Below are 25,514 nucleotides of genomic sequence, written 5' to 3' on the forward strand. Positions count from 1 at the left end.
GTAGTTACTCTATTATCTTCAATATTATTCAGGTATTTAACAAAAAAACAAGTGCCAATAAAGTGCAATATATACTACCTTGCAAAGAGTATTTAAACTGCTTTTTGATTTATATGAATTGAATCCGTAACAGCCTGTGAATGTCCCACTGCTGGGCTAAAGGCCTCCTCTCCTCTTTTTGAGGAGAAGGTTTGGAGCTTATTCCACCACGCTGCTCCAATGCGGGTTGGTAGAATTCACATGTGGCAGAATTTCAGTGAAATTAGATACATGCAGGTTTCCTCACGATGTTTTCCTTCACCGTAAAGCACGAGATGAATTATAATCACAATCACATGAATTGAATACTACAATGGTATTAGTTGTTTTGATGACTTTGATACCATAGCCATAGAAAATTGTATTATACTATATATTTTAGCGGCCTTACTTAACGTTGCCTAGCGACTGTTTAGTTAAACACTGATTTCTCTCTGCCGTTCGGTTTGACATTCGAAGAAAACACGATAAAAATTAACTACTCATCCGACAAAACATTTGTAACTAAAGCCGTATGATAGCAAGCCGTAATAATCATTAGTAATAGAATAAAAAAATATATTAAGAAAATATTTACTATTGCACATAAATGTATTTGCACAAAAACTCTGCTTCCTGGTAATAAAAAAGAAAAAAAAATTAACATTTAAGTTATAATATAAGTCATACTTATTATTTATAATCTTTATTATGGTATGTATCTAAAATAATTGAGTATGATTTATTCTATAAGTTTCAAATAATTTATAACAATTATGAAAGCGGTTCTTAATATTGTTACGAATGAAACGTCCTATACACTTTGACATATTAATTTTTGACATTTATCATGTGTTGTCAAAACAAAAAGTCAAAACAAGATCTTAATTTTGAAATCACTAGAGCGATCTTTATTAAATTTGATTTTATCTAAAATATGGCGAATTTTTGTTTAAAAGACAGTGATAAGTACTATTTGTGCCTTTCCGATCTGCCCAAAAGGTTTGACGCTGATAGCCCTGTGACCAACGTATTTTTTGACGACACAAATGGAGAAGTAAGCAGTTCATATGTTTATTTTTTTATGCCTTTTAGAATATGATAAAAACAAACCTTTTAAAATGAATACTGTAAATTAATATTAAAACAAAATCTTGATCTTATTTCACCATTCTCTTCATTGGAAACTTCTATTTCATTCCTCAATAAAATAAAATAACATATTTGATCATTTATCATTGTTAGAACTAAATTGACAAATGTGACATTGAGGAACGGATGTAATTGCGTTTTCAGGTTTTCACCGTTAGATCTGGGGGTGTGACAGGAGTCACTGTTAACGGAATGGATGATTCAAAAAGCACTTCCTTCCGAATGGAAGATAAAGGACCGATAATTTCAATAAAATTTTCTCCTGATCACAACATACTTGCAATACAAAGGAATCTAGAGGGTCAGAATGCAACCGTAGAATTTGTTAACTTCAAAGACCTGGCTCCTACGAATGTTGAGTATTCGCACACATGCAAATGGAAAAATGCGAAGATACTAGGTTTTGTATGGCCGAAGGTGAACGAAATAGCATTCATAACTGATCATGGTGTTGAATTGTTACAAGTCTTGCCAGAAAAAAGGCAGCTGAAGACTTTAAAGAACATTTCATTTAGGTAATAAGTTATAATCATCAATAAATTGAAAGAATAATAACTTCTACAAATAATACATATTTAATTGTTGTAAATATTCTGTATATAATATTATTTATTCGTACTGTAGGTAATACATTCAATTTATTATAATTTACCAACACTCCATGATTTATAAATTATTATATTTTTCATTCAGTGGTGCCTGGTTCTCCTGGTGCGCTCAAAGCAATATCATTCTGCTGGCTGGTAATAATGGTGCTCTATTACAACCATTCTCTTTGAGTAACTCCACCATTAGCAAACTGCAAAAACTAGAAGGTAAGTCTGTTTGTGTGGTTTAATTTATTGTTCTCAGTAGTTTGCTCCTTTTATTATTATAATAAATATTTTATAGTTGGGATGTAAAGTAAAATAATTATATTTTATTATTTACATTAATATTGTTATAGATTTTACATAGCAACAGGGATAAGACATATGTAACTAGCAATATAATGACATACAATGTCTGAAATAAATTTGACAAGTAAATAAAGAAAACATTAAAATCACATTTTAATTTAATTTTTACTAATAAATATAGTCTTAAGTCTATAGTAAATGTAATTTTAATCTTTCTACTCATGTTGCTATAATTATGTGTTAATGTATTTTTAAAACAAATATTGTAATTGTTGTGGCTACTTTAAAAAGCTTCACATGTTAGCTATTTTCACTAAATTGTTTTACATTTGTCATTAAAACATGTAGTAGCTACTAGTGGTCCTTAAAATAAATAAAATAAAAATAAAATTCTATATAGTTTTAAGAACAAGTGGATGGAACAATGGTCTTTATATAAAATTAATAGATAAATTATTAACCTTAATATAATAATTATCTTAAAACTTGTATACATGTTAAGCAAAGCCTACGTTAATATCTGTCCATCAAGAATTTAGTACTGTCCCTATGCTTAGAACTATGGGTCCGTTCACACAGACCGGCTCGGAGAGGAGAGCAGATTTTTATCACGTTGGAAACAGTGTTTTGAGTGATTGTAGTAAAGTTTATTTTTGCATTTGCACCTTTTTTGTCATTAAAAATGCCTGAACGCGCTTCGTGTGAAGTAATAAAAGGAGCCGACCGGCTCCGCTTGCGTGCTCTTTCTCGCTCGCACCCGCTTTCAGATCTCTTCCAGCCGGTCGATGTGAAATAGTTGGCGGCTCCGCTCCGGCCAATTCCAAGCGTATACGACCCGGTCTGTGTGAAAAGAAAAAAGCAGGCCGATGCTCTCCGAGCCGGTCTGTGTGAACGGACCCTATTGCTTCACACTTAATTGAAGCAGTCTCACGCCACATGGAAAATTTAATCACATACCTGATGTTGTAAATGAATGGTGACACAATAGATTTTATTTTATAATGCCTGTTTTTTATATATTTTTTTAAATGTATATTGTAGAAACTATGATTCTTATTTATTCCTGCTTTTGTTTTCATTATTTAGAATTATTTTTAATATTTATTATAATAAACTTGGTATCTGTAATACCTATTTTGTCCTCAATAAAGCTTTTCTTATTCTCTAATAAAAGCAAATACCAGCGAATAATTGTAGGAAAGTGACTGAGTAATAATATCATTATTTGCTTTCCGCTATTTGATTTTAGTGAGTTTTCCCAGTGGTAAGAACATGTGAATCTTAACCGATGATCGTGGGTTCAAACCCGGGCAAGCACTACTGAATTTTCATGTGCTTAATTTGTGATTATAATTCATCTCGTGCTTTACGGTGAAGGAAAACATCGTGAGGAAACCTGCAGTGTGTCTAATTTCACTGAAATTCTGCCACATGTGTATTCCACCAACCCGCATTCGAGCAGCGTGGTGGAATAAGCTCCAAACCTTCTCCTCAAAAAGAGGATAGGAGGCCTTTGGCCCAGCAGTGGGACATTCACAGGCTGTTACGGTTACGGTACGGAGTTTTCTCTTCCATTTATATCATATCTCTTATTCAATCAAATCCTCAGTCATATATATGCTGTGTATTATGTTTATTTAGTAATTTTTTCACTTTTACTCCATCTTTTATTTTTTTCAAACTTTCTAATTGTTATGTTGCAGTGGAATGGTCACGACCGGTGGTGGAGCGTGACGTGTTCGTGCTGCGACTGTGCGGCGGAGCATGGTGTGCGCTATTTCGACATGCTGACACCACCACACCCACACCTGCCACTGGACCGACAGAAGTACTCCCTTTATAGTACTAGACATTTATTGTATAATAATTATTATAGAATAAAAATAAAAATATAGCAACATCCTAACAAAAAGGATTATATCACATTATGTTCTTATATAAGATCACAAAAATGTAATATTTACATATATCAAACATTTATTTCATTGCAGTTACTATCTTGTACCCGTGGGGCCATATAATGCTAGATGTATGTCTAGAGAATATACAAAATATTACACAAAATCTAGTTGCACACTAATCTCTTGTTAACTGTATTTTTTAATATGTTGGTTGGTTTGTAGACTGGAGTACAGATTATATAAACTTATTTTATAGTGAAGTAAATATTTATATACTTGCAGGTATGGCTGATACCCATATCCGGAGGAGGAGCAACACAACATGTCTTAAAGACTGGGTTAGTTGGCCGGTTCGCTGTTAGTGTGATCGACCAATTACTTGTCATTCATCATCAGGTAGGCTTAAAGAAGTACATATTTATCTATATACTAAACTTTCTTTTCAGTTTCATCAAAATATATATATTTAAAATTTTAGATAAAACATTGAGAATAAAGAACCTACATTTTAAATACATTTTCATACAATACAAATTATTTTATTTATATGTATTTTTATACTTTAAAGTAATAGTGCAAACATATTTTTAAAAGTTATAACACCCCAGCACTGATAATGGGGCCAATAACCCTAGTTCTTACTCAATAACCTCGGTGCTGTCACGGGTGCTGTGTTGGTTAATTTATGCCAAGAGAATCTGAATTGCGATTCAACTAAATAATGCTTATAGCAGTAGTTTCTCATTTCATTAGTCATTATGCTTTTTTAAAATACATTAGCTATTTTAAATTCCTTACTTAAATTAAAATATATTTTTTTAAGTTTTGAATGTAAATAATTTGTTTTATTTTCTCTTTTATTTATTCAACAGTCAAGTCAAACTTCACAAATATTCGACATAATGGAGGAATCAAAGCCAGAAAATAATGTAGTTATTCACATACCAATAGTGCAAGGAATCTCTTTGAAACCTGCAGTTGTTGACGACCAGCCCTGTCCAATGTGTATCCTTACTCAATAAATGTTAATATTTAAATGCTCTGTTTTGGAATATAAAATGTTACTGCTACTCCTGGCGATTCTTCAGAAGCTGTGTTGTCAAAGTTGTAGTCAGCCCCGGAACTACTAGGCCAAACTTATCCCGGGTTCTGCGGACTATTCAAGGGTCTTAATAACTTTTCAATAGACTAATATTTTCGAATATCATAAATTATTATGTCGTGTTAGCCCGAAACGTGTGTTTATCGAAATTATAAATATAAGGGATTATAGATAAAATAATAATAAATCAAGTACATTTGTTTTGGGAGTTTTTAAAATCTCATTTTTGGCTCCTGGTACTGGCTACAAATCGTAGACTTGGGGCTGAATATAACATATTTTTTGATTCTGAATATAATAGCTGTCTTATGCAGTAAGAATACGGATACCAGGGGATATGCCCTCACAGCAAAATATATGTCGCCTCCCATGTGTTCAAACGGACCTCATATCCAAGCCGCGCCTCGCTCTTCATTTAGTCGCTTTGTAGTTACGAAATGAGTTACTGGTTACTGCAAAATGTTGAAAAAGCCGAATCATTCTGACTTTATTTAGAATTTTATTTTTTCAACAAAGAAAAACAATAAAATATCGACAATATCACGAAAATTTACGTACGATTAGACCTACATGTCTTAATTATATCTGTGTGCGTCGAATGTGTGTAGTTGTTACGATTTCCATTGTGTGTGTGAAGAGTTTTTAAATATGTATCATTTTTATACATTTGTTTATAGTTATTTAGGCGGGAAAAGAGTCTTGGTCCTAAGAGCCGGATCGAAAATTATAAAGTTTAATCGAACATTGAATAAATTTTTCATAATGTTTGTATTGATATATGCTTATTATCGATTCTATTTTACCCTTAATAAATCAACAGATTCAAGCAACTGGGTTGTATTTCAACCGGACTATATTATAGACGCTCGCCTCGGTTGTCTATGGAAAGTCAATCTCGTACTTTCTGGTCTCGTACACTCGGTAAATATAGTTTATTTAAAAAAAAAACTACCATTATGTATTATGCTCAACAACTATTTCCAATATATTTATTTATTATGATTATTATTGATCATATTATTATTATTTTTTTTATTCATAAATAAATTACCTCTAATAAGCGTGCTTGACTGACTTTTTATTCAATATCAATCACTACAATTTTACTTCATACGAATTGAAGAATACATAATTCATTAAAATAGGAAAATCTTATTTTGACATGGAGTTGTGTTAATATTTAAAATATATTATTGTAAAACCCTTTAGGTACCCAAAGACGAAGTATCCAAAATAGTAGCGACTTTGTTGAGACGTCAAAACGGAAAGGAGACTATTTATAGGATACTGAATCAACTCGTCAGCGAAGCTGGGACTTACCTCGTGGAACTGACGAGGGCTTTTGACGAAATAAATTCCGTGTACAGGTATGATTTCTGGTAGAATTAAAAATAAGACCCTTCCTGTTTATCTAACAATAGACGAGTCAAGTATATTAAATTCGTCCTGGGTGTCAGTACTCACCAATACAAGAAGATATCGATGAACAGGAAATGGGCCGACCTGGAGGTGGCGCGGAACACGGCGGGGCAGACGGCGCTCGCACGCGCGCCGGCGCACTTCCCCGTACTCGTGTCGCAGGCAGACGTGTGCGCGCACGTGCTGCAGGCGCACGCGGACGACGAGCGACTGGTGCAGGTGAGGGGGCGTCTAGTGTCGCAGGCAGACGTGTGCGCGCACGTGCTGCAGGCGCACGCGGACGACGAGCGACTGGTGCAGGTGAGGGGGCGTCTAGTGTCGCAGGCAGACGTGTGCGCGCACGTGCTGCAGGCGCACGCGGACGACGAGCGACTGGTGCAGGTGAGGGGGCGTCTAGTGTCGCAGGCAGACGTGTGCGCGCACGTGCTGCAGGCGCACGCGGACGACGAGCGACTGGTGCAGGTGAGGGGGCGTCTAGTGTCGCAGGCAGACGTGTGCGCGCACGTGCTGCAGGCGCACGCGGACGACGAGCGACTGGTGCAGGTGAGGGGGCGTCTAGTGTCGCAGGCAGACGTGTGCGCGCACGTGCTGCAGGCGCACGCGGACGACGAGCGACTGGTGCAGGTGAGGGGGCGTCTAGTGTCGCAGGCAGACGTGTGCGCGCACGTGCTGCAGGCGCACGCGGACGACGAGCGACTGGTGCAGGTGAGGGGGCGTCTAGTGTCGCAGGCAGACGTGTGCGCGCACGTGCTGCAGGCGCACGCGGACGACGAGCGACTGGTGCAGGTGAGGGGGCGTCTAGTGTCGCAGGCAGACGTGTGCGCGCACGTGCTGCAGGCGCACGCGGACGACGAGCGACTGGTGCAGGTGAGGGGGCGTCTAGTGTCGCAGGCAGACGTGTGCGCGCACGTGCTGCAGGCGCACGCGGACGACGAGCGACTGGTGCAGGTGAGGGGGCGTCTAGTGTCGCAGGCAGACGTGTGCGCGCACGTGCTGCAGGCGCACGCGGACGACGAGCGACTGGTGCAGGTGAGGGGGCGTCTAGTGTCGCAGGCAGACGTGTGCGCGCACGTGCTGCAGGCGCACGCGGACGACGAGCGACTGGTGCAGGTGAGGGGGCGTCTAGTGTCGCAGGCAGACGTGTGCGCGCACGTGCTGCAGGCGCACGCGGACGACGAGCGACTGGTGCAGGTGAGGGGGCGTCTAGTGTCGCAGGCAGACGTGTGCGCGCACGTGCTGCAGGCGCACGCGGACGACGAGCGACTGGTGCAGGTGAGGGGGCGTCTAGTGTCGCAGGCAGACGTGTGCGCGCACGTGCTGCAGGCGCACGCGGACGACGAGCGACTGGTGCAGGTGAGGGGGCGTCTAGTGTCGCAGGCAGACGTGTGCGCGCACGTGCTGCAGGCGCACGCGGACGACGAGCGACTGGTGCAGGTGAGGGGGCGTCTAGTGACATTGGAACATTTTGCCATGTGGGCCATTATTGGAACTCCTGGATATATTTATATCCAATTCCAATAATACCAAGATAACAGCAATGAAAATTATAGATACACGTTAACAGAACATCTTAGTTGCCATGGTGCCACATTGGCAGGGCTACAACTAGAACTGCTGACAGTGGATATATACATATGGGTAAACAATGCCACCATGGCCGTAGGTGATGACTTATCGTCAGGTGGCCCTTTTTCTTCCTTCCTATGATGAATTAAAAGAAATTGTTCTCGGTTCCGTAGGTAGTGACGACCTACCTAGCATCTCTATCCCGTCACGACATGGTGGTGCAGCACCCGGTGGCAGAACTGTGCGTGCGGACACTGGTGACGCGGGGCGCAGGGGGCAGGCTCCGCTCGTTGGTGCGGAGGGGCTGTCTGGGGGACGCAAGACCCCTTGCGTGCCAGCTGTTAAGCTTAGGGCACATAGACCCTGCCGCAGCGCAGATAGCCTTAGATATGATGTGGCGATTGAAAGCATATGGGGTAAACATTAAGTTTTTTTAAATACTTTTAATATTAATATATAATTTTGTATGGTCTTTTATATAACATAAACTAATTAAAGTGCCTGTACCGGGAATATTATTAAAAAATATATATATTACAAAACTAACCATATTCAATATGATAACCAGATATATCAGAAAACATTTTTTTTCTTAACGCTGGAATAACGCGTTACGCGTTTCCCCCACGGGAACAGTGGGAGGGGATTGGGGACTCGCCAGTGTCCAAGGCGCCGAGTGCGCCCCGAACATCGGAATACCCACTAAAAAACCATTTCCGTCTTAACGAGGAGCGCAACGGGATTGCTTTCGCATGCTACCCTGGGATATATCAGAAATCATAACACAACTTTCAAAAACCTGTTATTGTAATTGCCGTGTGTAGTAATACTTAAAAAAAAAATGGTAATAAAGTCCTCTTGACTGAATATCGACCTCAGAAAAATGTAATAATATTTTATTGTTCACCAGGAAATAGTAGAAGTCTTGTTAAGTTGGAACGAACCAATTAGTGCAGTCGGTGCAGCGAAACAAACTGGGGCGACATGGCTGAACATGCCCCCTCGTAAGCTTCTATCAGCTGCAAAACACTACGCTGAAGAGAAAAACGAACCCACCGCCTTCATGGCGGTGTACCATGCGCTGGTGGCCAGGAACGAACGGTTAAGAGGAAACCCAAACTTTGTGAAGGGTAAATATTATACAGCAAGGTCTTTTGATAGTAAACAATTCCTGTTCTTAAACTAGAACACATAGTGCAACCAAAAGCGGCATATCAATTAAATAAATAAAATTATCTCAGGGCTATAAATTTTGGTTTGTGAAAATCACTGAAATTTGTAGCTATATTTTTGGGGAGGGAAATCGATGCTTACCACTTCATGAGCCTCCACATTATGAGCTTTGATCTTTTTAAGCACTTGGTCATACTTGGTACATTATTTGCCCTTGAGCTTCCAAAAGTAAGCCCGGCCTTGGTGACGTCATAATAGTAATTTATTAAATCATAATGAAATTGTTTTTAGTATTGGTAAAAAACGTAGTATTATCGGAATTTTATCGCTCCTATCTAATCTACTTATCACGTTTTATTAACTTACATAATAAAATAACTGTTCATCAGAATGTTGTATCTATACTATTATTATAAAGAGGTAAAGTTTGTGAGGTTGTGGGGGGTAATCTCCGGATCTACTGACCCAATTTTGAAATTCTTTTACCAATAGAAAGCCACATCATTTGTGAGTGTCATAAGAAATATATAAACCTGAAAATTAAAAGACTTTTTCGTAGTAGTGGCTTGCGAAGTAAATCGGAGAAAAAACGGTCGAACGAAAAACGTTTCTTACGAACGCTGCCTTAACGATGAGACATATGATTGAGTTCTAGAGAAAAAATGTAGAGCTTGATAATGCCTAAAAAAAAGTTAGCGACAGCATAAGTCTAACTTTTATATTTAAGTCACAAAAAGTAATTTTTTATATTAAAAAAATTATTTAAATCGTTAGGTCATATTCATTGGTCATATTATCAACTATTATGAATTATTATCAAAATAAGTAAACCTATCGTCTCAAGTGTTTCAAACAAAAGACTTTTCCCTTTAACTGCATATATTTTGGACCAATGGCTGAAGAGATAATACGACATAGGTATGGAACCGCGACCGTGTCATTATCTATTCGGTGATATTTCTATTAGACGGTTTATTTCATATACAACACGTCAATCTATTTAAAAAAAATGCTTTATTACCAAAGAAATTATTTATATTTAGATAAAATTCATTTTTTAGTTTGTTTTTTGGTTGCATAGTTTAAGAGATAATTTATAATATCGAATATCGAACGCGAGACAATTTTATTAATGTTCGGCCAATCGATCACAAGTAAAAATGTTTACCGCCCAACGAAGTGGGCACGGGTCAGCTAGTTGTTAAATAATTTGTTAAAGGAAGCGATAACGTTACGGCCAAATATTGTGTTATAACCAGGTCAGACTAGCTATGTGCCTCTTTTCTTCCTGGCTTCGGATAATCGGCTTCGAAATAGGGAAACAACCCGTGAAAATATGTTATATAAAATAAAATTTCGTAATGATTGATTGAATATTTAAGACGTGAAAGCATAACAAATAAACAAAATCACTTTTGCATTATTATATTAATACTGAATATCATCAGTATCGAGCCCAACGATCTATCCGCCAGCGCTGTAGCACTTCATATTGCACTTTTAACGCTTTTAACATAATTTTGCGCAATTAGAACATTGCTTACGTTCATATTACATAAGTTTTGATACCTTTTGTAGCTCTCGATTATCAAACATATTGCAAAGGTTATCATATACAAAAACATATAGTATTATATACAAAAAAAAAATTGATGTATTGTGTTTTTATTTACTAGCTGCTCCGTGCGGTTTCATTCTTGTTCAACTTTCCGTAGAGCTATTCTTTAAACAAACTCGAAACTTATCGCAGAGAACGGTCGTAAAATGAGAGAAAGTGGTATGCGATATTGACCTTAATATTAGACGCATCAAAATAGTATATCACAATAAGTCGGTTGTCAACATTGCACGGGTGAGTAATGACGTCGTTCTTACAGAATAGCACTGGCTTCGGGCGGTAAATAGCCGATTGATATATTAAATGTCATATTCCTGAAGCTAAGAATTGGGCTAGCAAATGAAAAAATAACTTTTCTGACTGCGCGTTAAAAAAACAAACAAACATCTCCATCTTTATTAAATTAGTATAGATAATTTTGTGTTCTCTTACAGGCGAGCAATGTGCTGTGTACGTTGACTATTACAAACAGTTGACGTCAGAGTCTTAACCTCGAAGTTCAAGGTGTAACTTTCAGTTTCGATAAAAGAAATCATGCTCATATATCGTTTCTAAATTGTACATCATTTACGTAGCGATTATTTGCGACGGAATTCATGAGTGGATTTTTAGTAAAATTTGATATTGTGATATAAGATAATATTTTTTTTAAGAAAATTGTGTTAATTTAGAATATAATTTGTAAACATTTTTTGTATATAAATGATTAAAGATAATTTAATGTATTATACCTATTATATGTACCTATTCTTTTTCTTAACCCTCATAAGAATATTAAATGTTTATAAATGTAATGCATATATATATATATGGCAAACCATTTAATATAAAACACAATATGCTTGATCAATTACATATACAAATATATTATAAAAGGAAAAACTGATATGTACAAATTCTGAAAATAGGTTTTATGTATGACACATGTGTAATCATGTACTCAAATTGTAACTTAAAATATAACCTTTTCAATTGTTATCTTATTAATATATATGTATAATTATAATTGAAAAATAAACAGTATAATCAAATTACCTTCATGTTCACAAAAAAAATATGGAATAAAAATCATATATTTTAAATGTGCTTTATTATTATTACAAAACTCATTTTTGGTAATAAGAATAGAAAACATTAATAAAATAAATTTATATTGTAATAAAATATTGATTTCAAAAGTGTTTGGAATATATTTAGAAGTCAACAACAGCACGAATAGACTTGCCGATGTGCATCAAATGGAAGGCTTCATTGATCTCATTTAAAGGTACTTTGTGAGTGACAAATTCATCTAATGGCAGTTTTTTATTGAGGTAGTCTTCGACTAACTTTGGAACATTATCCCTGCTCTTATAGCCACCAAAGGCTGTGCCCTTCCAAACACGCCCAGTTACTAGTTGGAATGGGCGAGTACTGATTTCCTCGCCTGCTCCTGCCACTCCAATAATCACAGACTCTCCCCAACCCTTATGACAAGCCTCCAATGCAGCACGCATTGTATTCACATTGCCAATACATTCAAATGTGTAGTCCAAACCACCATCAGTCAAGTCAACCAGCACCTGCTGGATGGGTTTGTCATAGTCTTTCGGGTTGACAAATTCGTTAACACCAAACTTTTTGGCTACTTCAAATTTATCAGGGTTGATGTCTACACCGATTATACGTTTAGCACCAGCTACTTTACATCCCAATGCAACAGCAAGTCCAACAGCGCCCAGACCAAAGATGGCGCAACTTGAACCAGATTCAACTTTAGCTGTATTTAAAGCGGCACCGTATCCGGTTGTTACACCGCAGCCTAGCAAGCATATCTTATCCAATGGCGCAACATCGTTGACTTTACACAACGAAATTTCTAGAACCACGGTGTATTCACTGAATGTGGAACATCCCATAAAGTGGAACAAGTCCTTTCCTTTGCAGTGGAATCGTTTTGTTCCATCGGGCATGACTCCTTGACCCTGAGTGACTCGTACTTTCTGACATAAGTTCGTTTTTGGGTTCAGACAGAATTTGCAAGATTTGCATTGCGGAACATACAAGGGTAAAACATGGTCTCCAGGTTTAACGGTCGTGACCCCTTCTCCTATACTTTCAACAATGCCACCGCCTTCGTGTCCCAAAATAACAGGGAACACGCCTTCTGGATCCTTTCCGGATAATGTGTAAGCGTCCGTGTGACAGACGCCGGTTGCCAGAATTTTAATACGTACTTCTCCAGCTTTGGGCGGATCTACTTCGATTTCTTCAATTGATAAAGGTTTTCCAGCCTCCCAAGCTACAGCCGCCTTGCACTTAATCACTTTACCGGCAGTCGACATATTTTGATACGATACGACCGACTGAAATCACCGAATGAAATCAAATGAACGTATTTAATATATTAAATGAACTTTTTGTGATAAATTAATGATTATTCGGTGTCGACTGTTGAATAATAATAAAAGCGAAAATGCGATGCAGGTTAGTACATTACATCATATGTCAGAAAGAGACAAGAAAATAAAGTTATCAATTCCTACTGAACTTGACCTTGACAAACTGACAAAACAAAAGGAAATACGTCCCTGCCTATATCGTAGACACTAGACAGATAAACTGGTTTCTCTGTCCAAGGCCTATATAGAAGAAACAAGAATTCTAGGTACTATTATATATAAAAACGTACTATTAATACACTCCTTGAACATATAAACGTGCCCAACATAATTAAATATGGTGTTAAATAAAAATTATATTAAATAATTCATGATTATTACCGTCAGTCTTCCCGAAATATTTCAAACAATCCTTAATAAATAATAACTGAAATACATAATAACAATATTGTGGACAAGTACGGTTCATTTAGTAGTAATAAAAACTTTATAGAATAGGATGTTTTTTTTTTTTTTATAGAATAGGAAGGTGGACGAGCATATGGGCCACCTGATGGTAAGTGGTCACCAAACGCCCTTAGACATTGGCATTGTAAGAAATGTCAACCATCGCTTATAGCCAATGCGCCACCAACCTTGGAAACTAAGATTTTATGTCCCTTGTGCCTGTAATTACACTGGCTCACTCACCCTTCAAACCGGAACACAACAATATCAAGTATTGCTGTTTTGCGGCAGAATATCTGATGAGTGGGTGGTACCTACCCAGACGAGCTTGCACAAAGCCCTACCACCAGTAAAAACATGTTTAAATAAAAAGTATAAAATTGAAAATGTTGTTTCCACAACTCTTCATTTTAATAAATAACGATATAATAATTTTCAGTCTCATTGGTAATATTGTATACTACAAAAAAAAAATTGATATGTCAAATTGATTTCAAAAATATGTCAAATACACGCTGACAGCTGGTCATGCTGTCTGTTGACAATTAGCTGAAGACGAAAAACGCATGGAATAGTTTTTCACGCGATGATAGTTACTCAAAATTATTAAATAATGGCAAAGTTACACAATTATTTTGTTTTATGTCCACTTATTGATCAAAATAGCTTTTTAGGTGTATCTCAGGATCGGGACGAAGAAAATGTCATAGTAACCTTAGGCCGCAATGTTGTGAATAAATTCAGAGTAAATAATACACCTATTAAAAGCACATTTGATCATATATTTAATATTATGTGCTATATTTGTATTGTGATTTGATTAGCTTTCAGATCAAAAACAAATTAGCGGTTGGACTTCGAAAGATCATTTAACATCTGCAGTTATATTTGATACAGAGCAAGAAGCTTATGTAGGAGTTTTTAACAGAAATACGATTAAAACGTGGAAAGACGATTCTGATAACTTAGATAAAATAAAGAAGTACAAGGTAACTATTGAAAATTACTGGGTGTTACAATTTAAACATTCGCAAGGCTTTCTGCATACCTGTCTGGACCAGTTCTGTTTATTAATTAATGTTTGTATAACCAAATACTGTATTGTTGTTGCATTGTGAAGGGAGCCAAGTGGGCGGAAGCCAATATGGTGACAAGCACAAGAAATACAACATCCTCAATCCTTTTATTAGTAATATATTGCCCCTACAAAGAGTTTTCTGTGTCTTACATTTTTGATTATATGTTAAGCTCTATAATAGAATTCCTAATCACTTTAAACTATTTCCATTCAGTTTTCAGTAAACATTTTTAAGCTGATATCAAGAAGTAAACAGTCGTCATTAATTATATTTGAGAATGGCAATTGTGCATCTCTTCCATATGCACTTGACAACAGAAAGTCTTATGAAAACAAACAGCTTATTAAAGAATCTGAAACAATTGTGGACATAGCCTGCTATAGCATAGCAACAACTGATTACATTTGTTATGTTACAAAGAACACTAAAAATAGCTATGACATCATAACATGCACTATCAGGGAAGAACTGGGTGATATGGATAAGTCTAAATTAAATAAAATTAAGGTGTCTAGATCAGAGGATGTTTACGTTGTTGGGGAACTTATTAGCCCAGAAGAAAAACCCTGTGTTTATTTTCTATGTAAGTATCATTTGCTTCCCACTGGTTATATTAAAATAAAATTTAGTGTTTGGAGATATTTATAGTATTGTTTTTTAGGGAGTGATGCTAAAGTGACAGTTTACGACTTATTGAAAAAATCTTGGAAAACTATTGGCACAGTGCCATGGATATCTACCTCCTCCAGTGTATCCATCTCATGGATGGGACAAGATCATTTGATTTTATTTGGAAGTAACTCTGATCAGGATGGAGCTATTATTGTTGCCTATAATGTTATCCTAGGAGTGGGATCATGTAGGTACCGTATGAAAATGTACTCAGAAAATGCTAAATTATATTGTTTCAATGGCATTATCATCCTCGAAGCTTCAAACCATATTGGAATGCTACCATATGTACTAGAAACTAATAGAAACCTTTCAAGTCTACTGGGATCCCATGAGATTGTTGAAGACACATGCGCTGAAATAGCAGAATGGGATACTCCTGTAGAACCCATATTTAATGAAACTGAAGAAATCAAAGATTTACTTAAAGTTGGTTTAACTGAAAGAGGCATGTGCGCACAAGTTATTCCACCATTATTAGAAAAAGGGGATTATCAGAAAGTTTTTAAAACTTCACAAGGATTCAAAGATATACCAGAGTCAATTTTAGTGCTATTACTGAATTATGCAATAAAACTGGTTAATCCAGTAAATGTAGATATCACTAATCATGAAGACTTGGTTAAATTTTGTAATTGTGACAATGAGTCCGGTGAAATTAAAAAAATACATAAAGATAAATTTAAAATTCTGGACTATTTACTTCAAGTTACATTAAGTGATGCTATGTTAATACCTTATTTAAGAAATAATTTACCCCTAGATAATGCATTATTTCTTATGTCTTATATATCATATTTACTAGTTGATTCTGACAAAAATTTTAATGCAAGCTATGAAAGCAAACTCTTTGACTGGTGCATCTTACTAATGGATGCATTTTATCAACAATATTTACTAACAAAAGATGACAAAACCACGAGTGTTTTAAATCATACTCAGAAAGTTGTAACAAGTCTTGTTGATAAATTGATGCAAGTTAATAGTGCTTTGCCCTTGTTACATAAAATCGCTTCAGGTAAACAAAGTGAAAATAATGAGGAATCATTGTCATATGCTATTGAGCTAATTGAAATATAGTTTTTTTTGGTTTAATTTGTTTTTTATTACCTTTACACAAAATTAAATATAACAATTTTAATTTTTGGCTTTATAGGAATAAGTTTTTATTCATACAACACTTCACTGACATATATTATTCTATCGTTTTCTTAGTAGCAGCTCTAGCAAATTGAACAACCATAGGTTTTTCTTTCAATAAGTACCCATTAGTTTCATTTAGTGCTTCTTCTGCTATTTTCACTGATGGAAATGTTACAAAAGCTTGACCTTTCATTCTGCCTTCTTGCATGACTCTCACATCAAAACCTAATTGCTCTTCTTCAGGTATATGTTGTAGATAACGTTTATATATCCTTTTGACATCTTGCTCTGTTACAGTTTTAGCTAAATTCTTTATATACAATCTCATTGATGGTTCTCCCGGATGATAGTTTTTAAATACAGGAAGAATTTTCATATCACTATTAGATATTCTATTTGCCAATATTTCTTGCTTAGTAATAGGTGGTTGCTCATGCTCTTCTGCTATTTGCTGGACATCAGAAGGTTGGTCTTCTTTTTGAAATTTACCAAGCTCGCCAACAACCTCTGGTTCATTTTCACATTGTTTTTGTAGAGCATCTTGGGATACTACTAGGGATATTTTTTTAGCTTCTATTACTGGAGTAACAACATCAAAAACTTCTTCCTGATTTAGCTTCACTGTTTTCTGTTTTGGTAATAAAGCTGTTGATAGAACTGCTGCAGGTCGTTTCCTTGTTTTTGGCAAGGTATGTTTCCTCTTTGTCATTGATGGTAACAATTGTTTTGGTATTTCATCATCACTTGAAATTTCAGATTCAGGATCACTTGGTTCCGAAGGAGGTAGTATCGACATTTCCTCTATGAAATAATCTCTAAAGTTTTCTTTGAAAAAATTAATGGCAGTTTCATTTTCTTTAAAAGGAGTTTTAAGTGACATCTTGTTCATGAGATGAAGAGTTTGAGTATAAAAAGGTTTGTGAACAAATAGTTCATACATAATATTAACGATTATTTGTGGGCTTACTTTAGGGTATGAATACCGTAAATGTACTGGTGGTGGTTGGTAAAAGTCGAGTGATGGGTTCCAAGCATTGATAATTCGTAAGAACTCTTTAATTTGATTTGTGATGGTTGAGTTAGTATCATCTTTTCTTTTAGTTTCAGTAACTGGTTCTTTCTCAAAAGAATATTCTACCACAAGGCGTCGTTGTGCAATTTCCAGCATGTGCAATCGTTGCAAACATGATTTTGCTTTTTCAACAGTAGAGAAAGATGCGAATATATAATTTCGTTTCTTTACTTTTTCCCAAATTTTTATAGCACCAAAATGTTTTAGTAACTTTTCCTTGTCTTCAAAAGACAATCCTTCTGGAAGATGTCTTATTATGAGTACTTTAGACATGTTTTTCCTCTTCCTAATCCTCCTTTGATTGCAAATTAATTAAACTTTCCAGATAATTGACGACCGTTCGGCTTGCAGCATACATCAGTTAACAGTTTGTTTATGTAACAATTATTTGAAAAATCGATAATAATGACACAATTTCGCATTTGCAATTAAAAAATATCAAAGATTTATGACAGTATTATAAAGAATGAAAGATAACAAATGTATCCTAACGAATGAAATACTTATCAATAAACAAAACTAAGTACCTAGCAATTCCAGTTTTAAATACATCTGCATAAATGCGTTTAATTGAAAATAAAATAAGTTGATTTTATTTTTGTTGCTAAAATTATTTTTAAACGTCAACGTCAAGGAATGTAATGTCAATGTCAAGGAGTAGTTAAAATAATTATAAAATAATATTCAGTTTCACTTGCATGTCGAAAGTGGACTATTGTTATCTCAATATGAATTAGAATGAAAAAAAAAGAAGAACTTGAAAACTTATGTATTCTGCAACTAATTGACATACGTTAAAATAACTATGTCTGAACAAAACTCAAAAAAGGAAGTGAAGATTGTTGTTTTAGGAGATATTGGTAGAAGTCCACGGATGCAATATCATGCGTTATCTCTCGCCGCTTGCGGATTTGATGTGAATATAATTGGTTACGTAGAAACAAAACCTCTTTCAAATATCCAAGAGAATCCTCAAATTACTGTTACTAAACTTCATCCTTTAAAAATAGAATGGGCGCCAAAATTGATACAGTATTTCATAAAAGCTTTATGGCAAGCAATTAGTTTGCTATTAACGTTATTTATAACTGGTAAATGTAGCTATTTACTATGTCAGAACCCACCAGCTGTGCCTACACTACCTATATGTAGATTTTATTGCTTAGTAACCCATACAAAATTTGTTATCGACTGGCATAATTATGCGTTTTCTATAATGGCTCTTTCACTTAGCTGTAACCATCCCATTCTAAAGGTTTCAACTTTTATAGAAAGGTACTTTGGTCAGTCATCAGATAGTAATTTATGTGTAACATATGCTATGAAACAGCATTTATTAGAAAATTTCAATATTATGTAAGTATTATTTTCCCATTTTTTAATAATAATATTGGTAAAATGAATAAGTATGAAATAAATTATATTTTAGGGCAACAGTTCTTTATGATAGACCACCTAACATTTTTAAACCTATAACTGTAAAAGAAAAACATGATTGGTTTGTTAAAATAGGGTCTCAATATAAAGAATTTATAACATCAAGAAAAGATGCACCTCCTGATATTTCTCAAAGTGATACAAGGTACACAGCATTCACTGAGGTAGAGAGAAATGTAGTAAAACTAAAAAACAATAGACCTGGCCTATTATTTAGCAGCACTAGTTGGACTGCAGATGAGGATTTCAGTATCCTAATGGAAGCATTACAAGGTGAAGTATTTTTTTTAATTTTAGGAAATGGTGAGAAAATTACCCGACTAATGGTAATTGAACACTTTCAACAATAGTCACTGGCCCGATAAAAAGCATAAAAAGTACTGAAATTACACTGGCTCATTTACCCTTTAAATTTATTATTTCTTAAGTCTAATAAGGACTTCTTTTTAGTTTATGAGACATCATATGATCTTGTAAAAAATTTGCCAAGATTAATTTGTGTGATAACTGGCAAGGGTCCTATGAAAGACTATTACAAAGAGCAAATATCTTATCGGAAGTGGCAGCATGTGACTGTGATAACGCCCTGGCTTGAAGCTTGTGATTACCCCACCATGGTAGCAAGTGTAGATCTTGGAGTTTGCCTTCACACCAGTTCCTCTGGTTTAGATTTACCCATGAAAGTAGTGGATATGTTTGGTGCTGGGCTGCCCGTTTGTGCTTATGACTTTAAATGGTATGTATCCCCTTTTTATAAAATTAAACTGACAAAACGCTTGACCTAGATTAACCATTAACAAGAAGTTATAAAGATATTTGGAAGTGCCCTTTGTTGTATGGAATACTGTCTATAGGATTGGGAAACAAATGTATGTTTCATTCAATTATAAAATACTATTATCTGTCGTCATGTGAGGACAGCGTGTATGTCCAGGGGTACAGCCCCCTGATAATGTGTACGCAAATTTTCATGATGGTCAGTTGAATAGTTAAGAATATGAAAGCATGATAAATACACTTTCACATTTAATTAAGGATTTTTTTAAGTAATTGTGCTACAAAACATAAAATTATCTGAATCATAGGTCTATTTTTATAATGATTGAACATTTTGTCAGATTTGCTTTGTAAAGAAATTATATAAACTTTGTAGATTATTTTTTGTCTTAGTATTGGATTATTACAATTTATTTTTAATTTCAGTCTTAATGAGCTAGTTCAAAATGGTGAAAATGGTTATACATTCAAAACTAGTGATGAACTATCAAAACAAATTGTTTTATGGTTTCAAGATTTTCCAAATAATGTCAAACAAAATAAAGCAGCTGATAAAATGAGGGAAAACCTAAAGAAATTCCAGGAATCAAGATGGGAAGACAATTGGAATTTGAGAGCTAAAAAATTATTTGAGTGATATTGTATTATAATTTAAATATGATTTAAATGAATAAATAATATTTTATGAATAATTTTCTATAATAAACAATGTTAAATAAAAAAAAAATATGTTTTATTTGGAAATTATATTTACAAAAATAGTATTTCCCGCACACACTAGAACTTACACTAAGAGTCTTTCTATCTCTTGTTGTATAGTTTGAATTTGTGGTTTGAGTTGCGAGCCCTCATTAATAGTTATGGAGCAAGCAACAATAGGCCTAGAAACACCACAGGCCCGACCTAAAGCTTGCTTAGACCTTACAAACACATAAGGTACATTCTTGTCTTCACACAGAATTGGAATGTGGAGCACAATCTCCAATGGTTCAGCATCTGCTGCCATAATGATGAATTCAGATAGACCTCTGTTCAATGTCTTAGTCGCCTCATTAGCTCCTTTTCGAAGTTGCTTGTAGTTAGCAGCTTGTTGAACGAGGTTCAATATCTTTGCTGTAAGAGCCGCATCAGCTAAAGGATAAGCTTTTGGGTTTACACTTGCTTCACTTTCGGCCTGTAAATATTAAAACATTGCTTTAAGAACAATTTAAAAGAAAAACATAGTATTTGCCTATAAGGGCCTGCCAAGCCAAAGAGTTCCCCCATTTGTGTTAAGCTTTATGATCTTTTCCAAACACATTACTTACATGGTCAAGTTTCATCTAGCTCAAAATGATTTCCTTCAATTACATAAAACGAATTATAAACAAATCTTTTACACGAAAAAAATCACTATTGTTTGCCGGGATTTGAAATCGCAATAATTGGTTAAGATCCAAGCATTTTATAAATCAGTTATTCAGCTAATTTTTATAGAATTGAGTTTTAATTAATACATTTGTTTACTATAAGCTAAGCCTAATTGTTTCCAACGTTATGACTAGTGTTAAAGTTGTTTTATTTTGTACACTGTTTAATATTGCAGTGTGATGTCACATGTCAACATAACCTTTTACAATCACGTGTACATTGTTATGAATGCCGACATTAAAAAAATAACTGGAATCAAATCTATTAAGCTTTCATGTTCTAATAGTATCAATAGAATATTAACTTACCATTTTTGATTCTGAGCAGCAAGTTTGACAAACTAAATCAACCTCTCAGCGATTTCTCGCGTCACTGAGGAAGTTGAATGATTTTTAAAATTGTATTGAAAACTTATAATTAAGCGAGTTAAATGCACTATGGAAAATTAAATTATTTAAATTTAACAGTAAATAGTTACTAAGAAAAAGACTAAGTAGTATTACAATATGAGACGCTACGATGGTAACCTCCAAAAAGGTAACCTATGAAATATAAAGAACGATTAGCAGCGGGACTCGGAAGCCGATAACTGTCAAGTGTCAACTAGTGAGTAGGTAGACTTAACGCGTAGACAGAGAAACTAATAGACCAAGGGCCAAGAGGCCGTGAAGCCACGATTAAAACAAAGATAGTTTTAATAATAATATATAATTAATAATAATAGTTAAAGAATTTAATAATACTATAAATTCACGAAGAATGTTAAATAATAAGATTTATTTTTGGTCTGCAAAAGTCTGATCATGTCTCTGAGTATCGGTCTCAGTTAAAGTGGCTGCCAATCAGACTACGAAGAAATCTACACGCCTTATCTCTTCTCTACTCTATTATTTATATCGATCACACACCATCTTACCTTAAAGAACGCTTTAAATTTCTTGGTTGCGACAGCGCACACAACCTGCGTTCTTCGGATGATAATAAACTAGTTACCCCGTGCAGCCGGTCACAAACCTACAATAACTCTTTTACTGCAAAAACCATCAAACTTTGGAATGCACTACCTACAGATAATCGGCAGTCGAATTCTCTGAGTATTTTTAAATACCGCTTGAAAAACTATTATTTGTCCATTTCCAAGTAAGGAATATATGTATGTATGTATGAAATAGTACGTAGTTTATAATTATCGATATATAATTTTATATTATAATTATCGATATATAATTTTATACTAAAAGCCGAGATGGCCCTGTGGTAAGAACGCGTGAATCTTAACCGTTGATCGTGGGTTCAATCCCGGGCAAGCACCACTGAATTTTCATGTGCTTAATTTGTGATTATAATTCATCTCGTGCTTTACGGTGAAGGAAAACATCGTGAGGAAACCTGCATGTGTCTAATTTCACTGAAATTCTGCCACATGTGAATTCTACCAACCCGCATTGGAGCAGCGTGGTGGAATAAGCTCCAAACCTTCTCCTCAAAAAGAGGAGAGGAGGCCTTTAGCCCAGCAGTGGGACATTCACAGGCTGTTACGGATTTTATACTCTATAATTATATATAATATGTATATGCTATATAATAATTATATATTTGTATGTATGTATGTATGTATTATTCTATGTGGTTAGTGGGATGTACATATGTGTAGTTTATTAAATATTTATTATCTCCTTGTTATATGTAAATGCACTTACCTGTTCTCCTACAAAAATTCTTTCACCAAAGGTTGTCTGTTAGAGATCGCTATAAGCGATAAGACCGCCTTCGCGCACCATTTTTTATTTTCTTTTTCTTTGATTGTTTCCTACTTCTCTCATCTTATGTATATGTAGTGCAAAAAGTGTTAAATAAAAAATAAATAATAATGTTGTAATTAGGAAATTATAAATAGGAGAACCAATAAATTAAAATGACATATTTATATATAACGAAGCACTTTAGGTTATTATTGGACTCCGTATTTATTTGTTTACATTGCTGACGAGTCGATATTTTTTATCGAAAATCGAGACATTTTTTTAGCTGACGTTGTCAGCACTTACATGATAAATCATTGTAGATTATGAATGATAAAAACGGGAAAATCCTATTATTTTCAGGATTCTAATGCAATATAAGGTTTCGTCAGGCTATGGCATAAATAAACATCACTGTGAAACTATATTTAGGGAAAAAACTGTCATACTTACGCGTGAAAACACACGCCGGCAATGTTCTTCTTGTTATCGATTTAATATGACAATGCACCATTGTATAACCTTCGATTTGATATAAGGATTGTTTCCCCGTCTTTTCACTGGATTAGAATCGTTTTCTAACATAAAAATAAGCAAAAATTTAACAATAAACACAACGAACGAACCAACTGTCAAGTTTAAGTGTTTGTTTCGCTACTCAAGGACGCGAAAAGCGGATACGGTTGACTGACGGGCCATTGTAATAGCGATTATGGAAACACTAAACCTTATTAAGCGTTTCAAGCTTTAAATTGTCACCGAGTCGGAGATCTGGAAAGTCATACAGTAAAAACATCCAAGGTTTTTTTTTTTATAGAATAGGAAGGCGGACGAGCATATGGGCCACCTGATGGTAAGTGGTCACCAACGCTCTTAGACATTGGCATTGTAAGAAATGTCAACCATCGCTTACATATCCAATGCGCCACCAACCTTGGGAACTAAGATTTTATGTCCCTTGTGCCTGTAATTACACTGGCTCACTCACCCTTCAAACCGGAACACAATAATACCAAGTACAGCTGTTTTGCGGTTGAATATCTGATGAGTGGGTGGTACCTACCCAGACGAGCTTGCACAAAGCCCTACCAACACTTCAAACCCTGGAAAGCACCACTGTTATTTCATGTGCTTAACTTGTGATTATAATTCATCTCGTTCTTTACGGCGAAGCAAAACATCGTGAGGAAACCTGCATGTGTCTAATTTCACTGAAATTCTGCCAAATGTGTATATACTCTACAAAGGCGCATTGGAGCAGGTTGGGGGAATAAGCTTTAAACCTTTACCTCAAAAAGGGAGAAACCCTTTAGCCCAGCAGCATCTTTCTAAAATGAAAATATACTTTTTTTAAAATACTCCGTTATAATTACCTTATTAATATACATATTATTTAATATAGTAATTGTAACGTATATATTATATTATATGTATATTAGATAATAAATGAGATTATATTGTAGTCAACTGTTACATAGGTTTTAGTGTTTCAAGACTATGAATTTTGCATATTCGATATTGGACTTTGGAGATAATAGCACACTGTAGCCTGTTACACTATGCTATTGCTATTCTGATAAAAACGAAATTATGCAATTAAATTTTGATATATGTAAGGTTCATATTATGTTTTTGACATAAAATTGTTTTATAATAAAATTAAAATATAAACTAACAGTGGTTTATATTTTTATTTTATGTATGAAAAGAATTTAAGACTTAAGACTATTTGACTTAGTTTTCGGAGTTTTAATGAATTAAAATTTATGTTAAGGACGCAAACTTAACTGTACTTCAGGAACAAATTTACGTTTTATAGATAAACTTTTAATATGGGATCAGATAATCCACCCTGCAAGTTAATAATTTATTATTATTGTTATACGTATTTTTGTCTAAACAATATATTTATATCAGAAATTAAATTTTCTGTACTTAACGTGAATATGCGCATCGTGATTGATACACGTTGTAATCGGTAATCATTAATCTGATTACTTTTTTAAAGCCTGCATATACTCGTATGTTTTTGAGATTAGACTGCCGTATCTCATTAAAATTCCATTATGTATATTTCCAACTTATAGCGGGGTAAAGTTCGGATATTGCTAGTTTGAATATATTTTTATTATAGGATATATAGATTTATATTATATATAATCATAATAATACATAGGAATATTATAATAAATTATAACTTTATCAGTTTATAATAATAAAGTTTACTGTTCTGGGAGTGCAATGATTTGATTGTAAGGTATTGCTTCTATATTTTAACGTATTAAAGTATACGTTTAGTTAAATATTTGTCTCTTTTTTTTTAAATGAACAATACAGAGTTATGAAATAAGGGCTACGAATACATAATAAATAAATACTGATTATATTTATGTAATTATTGCGACATCACTAATATTTCAGATGTAGTAACATTAAAAAAATAAATGAAATTTATGAAAGACTAATGCTAAATATTTACGATACAAAAACTATGTGGAAAACATAT

The 25,514-nt window shown here is 34.8% G+C and overlaps 6 protein-coding genes across 6 annotated transcripts; 3 read left to right on the forward strand and 3 right to left on the reverse strand.

The window, feature by feature from the left end:
• The first annotated feature begins 875 nt into the window (after window positions 1–875).
• LOC126774296 (regulator of MON1-CCZ1 complex) lies at window positions 876–11,596 on the forward strand. Its single transcript, XM_050495750.1, has 12 exons — window positions 876–1,075; window positions 1,315–1,685; window positions 1,864–1,985; window positions 3,773–3,897; window positions 4,253–4,366; window positions 4,843–4,975; window positions 5,893–5,993; window positions 6,282–6,439; window positions 6,563–6,710; window positions 8,231–8,473; window positions 8,968–9,187; window positions 11,283–11,596. Exons 1-12 carry the CDS (start codon window positions 956–958, stop codon window positions 11,336–11,338), a joined length of 1,911 nt encoding a protein of 636 aa, XP_050351707.1. The 5' UTR covers window positions 876–955; the 3' UTR covers window positions 11,339–11,596.
• Window positions 11,597–11,921: 325 nt separating this feature from the next.
• Window positions 11,922–13,352, reverse strand: LOC126774324 (alcohol dehydrogenase class-3). Its single transcript, XM_050495793.1, has one exon. The coding sequence runs from the start codon at window positions 13,170–13,172 to the stop codon at window positions 12,042–12,044; it is 1,131 nt and encodes a 376-aa protein (XP_050351750.1). The 5' UTR covers window positions 13,173–13,352; the 3' UTR covers window positions 11,922–12,041.
• Window positions 13,353–14,201: 849 nt separating this feature from the next.
• LOC126774300 (nucleolar protein 11) lies at window positions 14,202–16,522 on the forward strand. Its single transcript, XM_050495755.1, has 4 exons — window positions 14,202–14,421; window positions 14,501–14,665; window positions 14,969–15,338; window positions 15,417–16,522. The coding sequence occupies exons 1-4, from the start codon at window positions 14,290–14,292 to the stop codon at window positions 16,505–16,507; spliced, it is 1,758 nt and encodes a 585-aa protein (XP_050351712.1). The 5' UTR covers window positions 14,202–14,289; the 3' UTR covers window positions 16,508–16,522.
• Window positions 16,514–18,161, reverse strand: LOC126774315 (RNA-binding region-containing protein 3-like). The gene has a single exon (XM_050495782.1). The coding sequence runs from the start codon at window positions 17,913–17,915 to the stop codon at window positions 16,623–16,625; it is 1,293 nt and encodes a 430-aa protein (XP_050351739.1). The 5' UTR covers window positions 17,916–18,161; the 3' UTR covers window positions 16,514–16,622.
• A 174-nt stretch (window positions 18,162–18,335) lies between these two features.
• On the forward strand, window positions 18,336–20,577 carry LOC126774313 (chitobiosyldiphosphodolichol beta-mannosyltransferase). The gene is made up of 4 exons (XM_050495778.1): window positions 18,336–18,998; window positions 19,072–19,352; window positions 19,530–19,815; window positions 20,283–20,577. The coding sequence occupies exons 1-4, from the start codon at window positions 18,448–18,450 to the stop codon at window positions 20,491–20,493; spliced, it is 1,329 nt and encodes a 442-aa protein (XP_050351735.1). The 5' UTR covers window positions 18,336–18,447; the 3' UTR covers window positions 20,494–20,577.
• Window positions 20,578–20,585: 8 nt separating this feature from the next.
• LOC126774355 (NHP2-like protein 1) lies at window positions 20,586–21,860 on the reverse strand. The gene is made up of 2 exons (XM_050495843.1): window positions 21,575–21,860; window positions 20,586–21,030 (listed from the first exon to the last, which is right to left on the reverse strand). The coding sequence occupies exons 1-2, from the start codon at window positions 21,575–21,577 to the stop codon at window positions 20,641–20,643; spliced, it is 393 nt and encodes a 130-aa protein (XP_050351800.1). The 5' UTR covers window positions 21,578–21,860; the 3' UTR covers window positions 20,586–20,640.
• Window positions 21,861–25,514: the final 3,654 nt, after the last annotated feature.

This window comes from Nymphalis io, chromosome 16, assembly GCF_905147045.1.
Source record: "Nymphalis io chromosome 16, ilAglIoxx1.1, whole genome shotgun sequence".
Lineage (NCBI taxonomy): Eukaryota > Metazoa > Arthropoda > Insecta > Lepidoptera > Nymphalidae > Nymphalis > Nymphalis io.

What these genes read in the sequence shown, in the direction of transcription:
- LOC126774315 (XM_050495782.1), bottom strand. Translation starts at nt 17,915, where the DNA reads ATGTCTAAAGTACTCATAATAAGACATCTTCCAGAAGGATTGTCTTTT.
- LOC126774324 (XM_050495793.1), bottom strand. Translation starts at nt 13,172, where the DNA reads ATGTCGACTGCCGGTAAAGTGATTAAGTGCAAGGCGGCTGTAGCTTGG.
- LOC126774313 (XM_050495778.1), top strand. Translation starts at nt 18,448, where the DNA reads ATGTCTGAACAAAACTCAAAAAAGGAAGTGAAGATTGTTGTTTTAGGA. An exon ending in TTAGAAAATTTCAATATTAT is followed by an intron (nt 18,999 to 19,071) that starts GTAAGTATTATT and finishes ATTATATTTTAG; the next exon opens with GGCAACAGTTCTTTATGATA. An exon ending in TGTGCTTATGACTTTAAATG is followed by an intron (nt 19,816 to 20,282) that starts GTATGTATCCCC and finishes TTTTAATTTCAG; the next exon opens with TCTTAATGAGCTAGTTCAAA.
- LOC126774296 (XM_050495750.1), top strand. Translation starts at nt 956, where the DNA reads ATGGCGAATTTTTGTTTAAAAGACAGTGATAAGTACTATTTGTGCCTT. An exon ending in TTGACGACACAAATGGAGAA is followed by an intron (nt 1,076 to 1,314) that starts GTAAGCAGTTCA and finishes TTGCGTTTTCAG; the next exon opens with GTTTTCACCGTTAGATCTGG. An exon ending in TTAAAGAACATTTCATTTAG is followed by an intron (nt 1,686 to 1,863) that starts GTAATAAGTTAT and finishes TTTTTCATTCAG; the next exon opens with TGGTGCCTGGTTCTCCTGGT.
- LOC126774300 (XM_050495755.1), top strand. Translation starts at nt 14,290, where the DNA reads ATGGCAAAGTTACACAATTATTTTGTTTTATGTCCACTTATTGATCAA. An exon ending in ATGTTGTGAATAAATTCAGA is followed by an intron (nt 14,422 to 14,500) that starts GTAAATAATACA and finishes TGATTTGATTAG; the next exon opens with CTTTCAGATCAAAAACAAAT. An exon ending in ATAAAATAAAGAAGTACAAG is followed by an intron (nt 14,666 to 14,968) that starts GTAACTATTGAA and finishes ATTTCCATTCAG; the next exon opens with TTTTCAGTAAACATTTTTAA.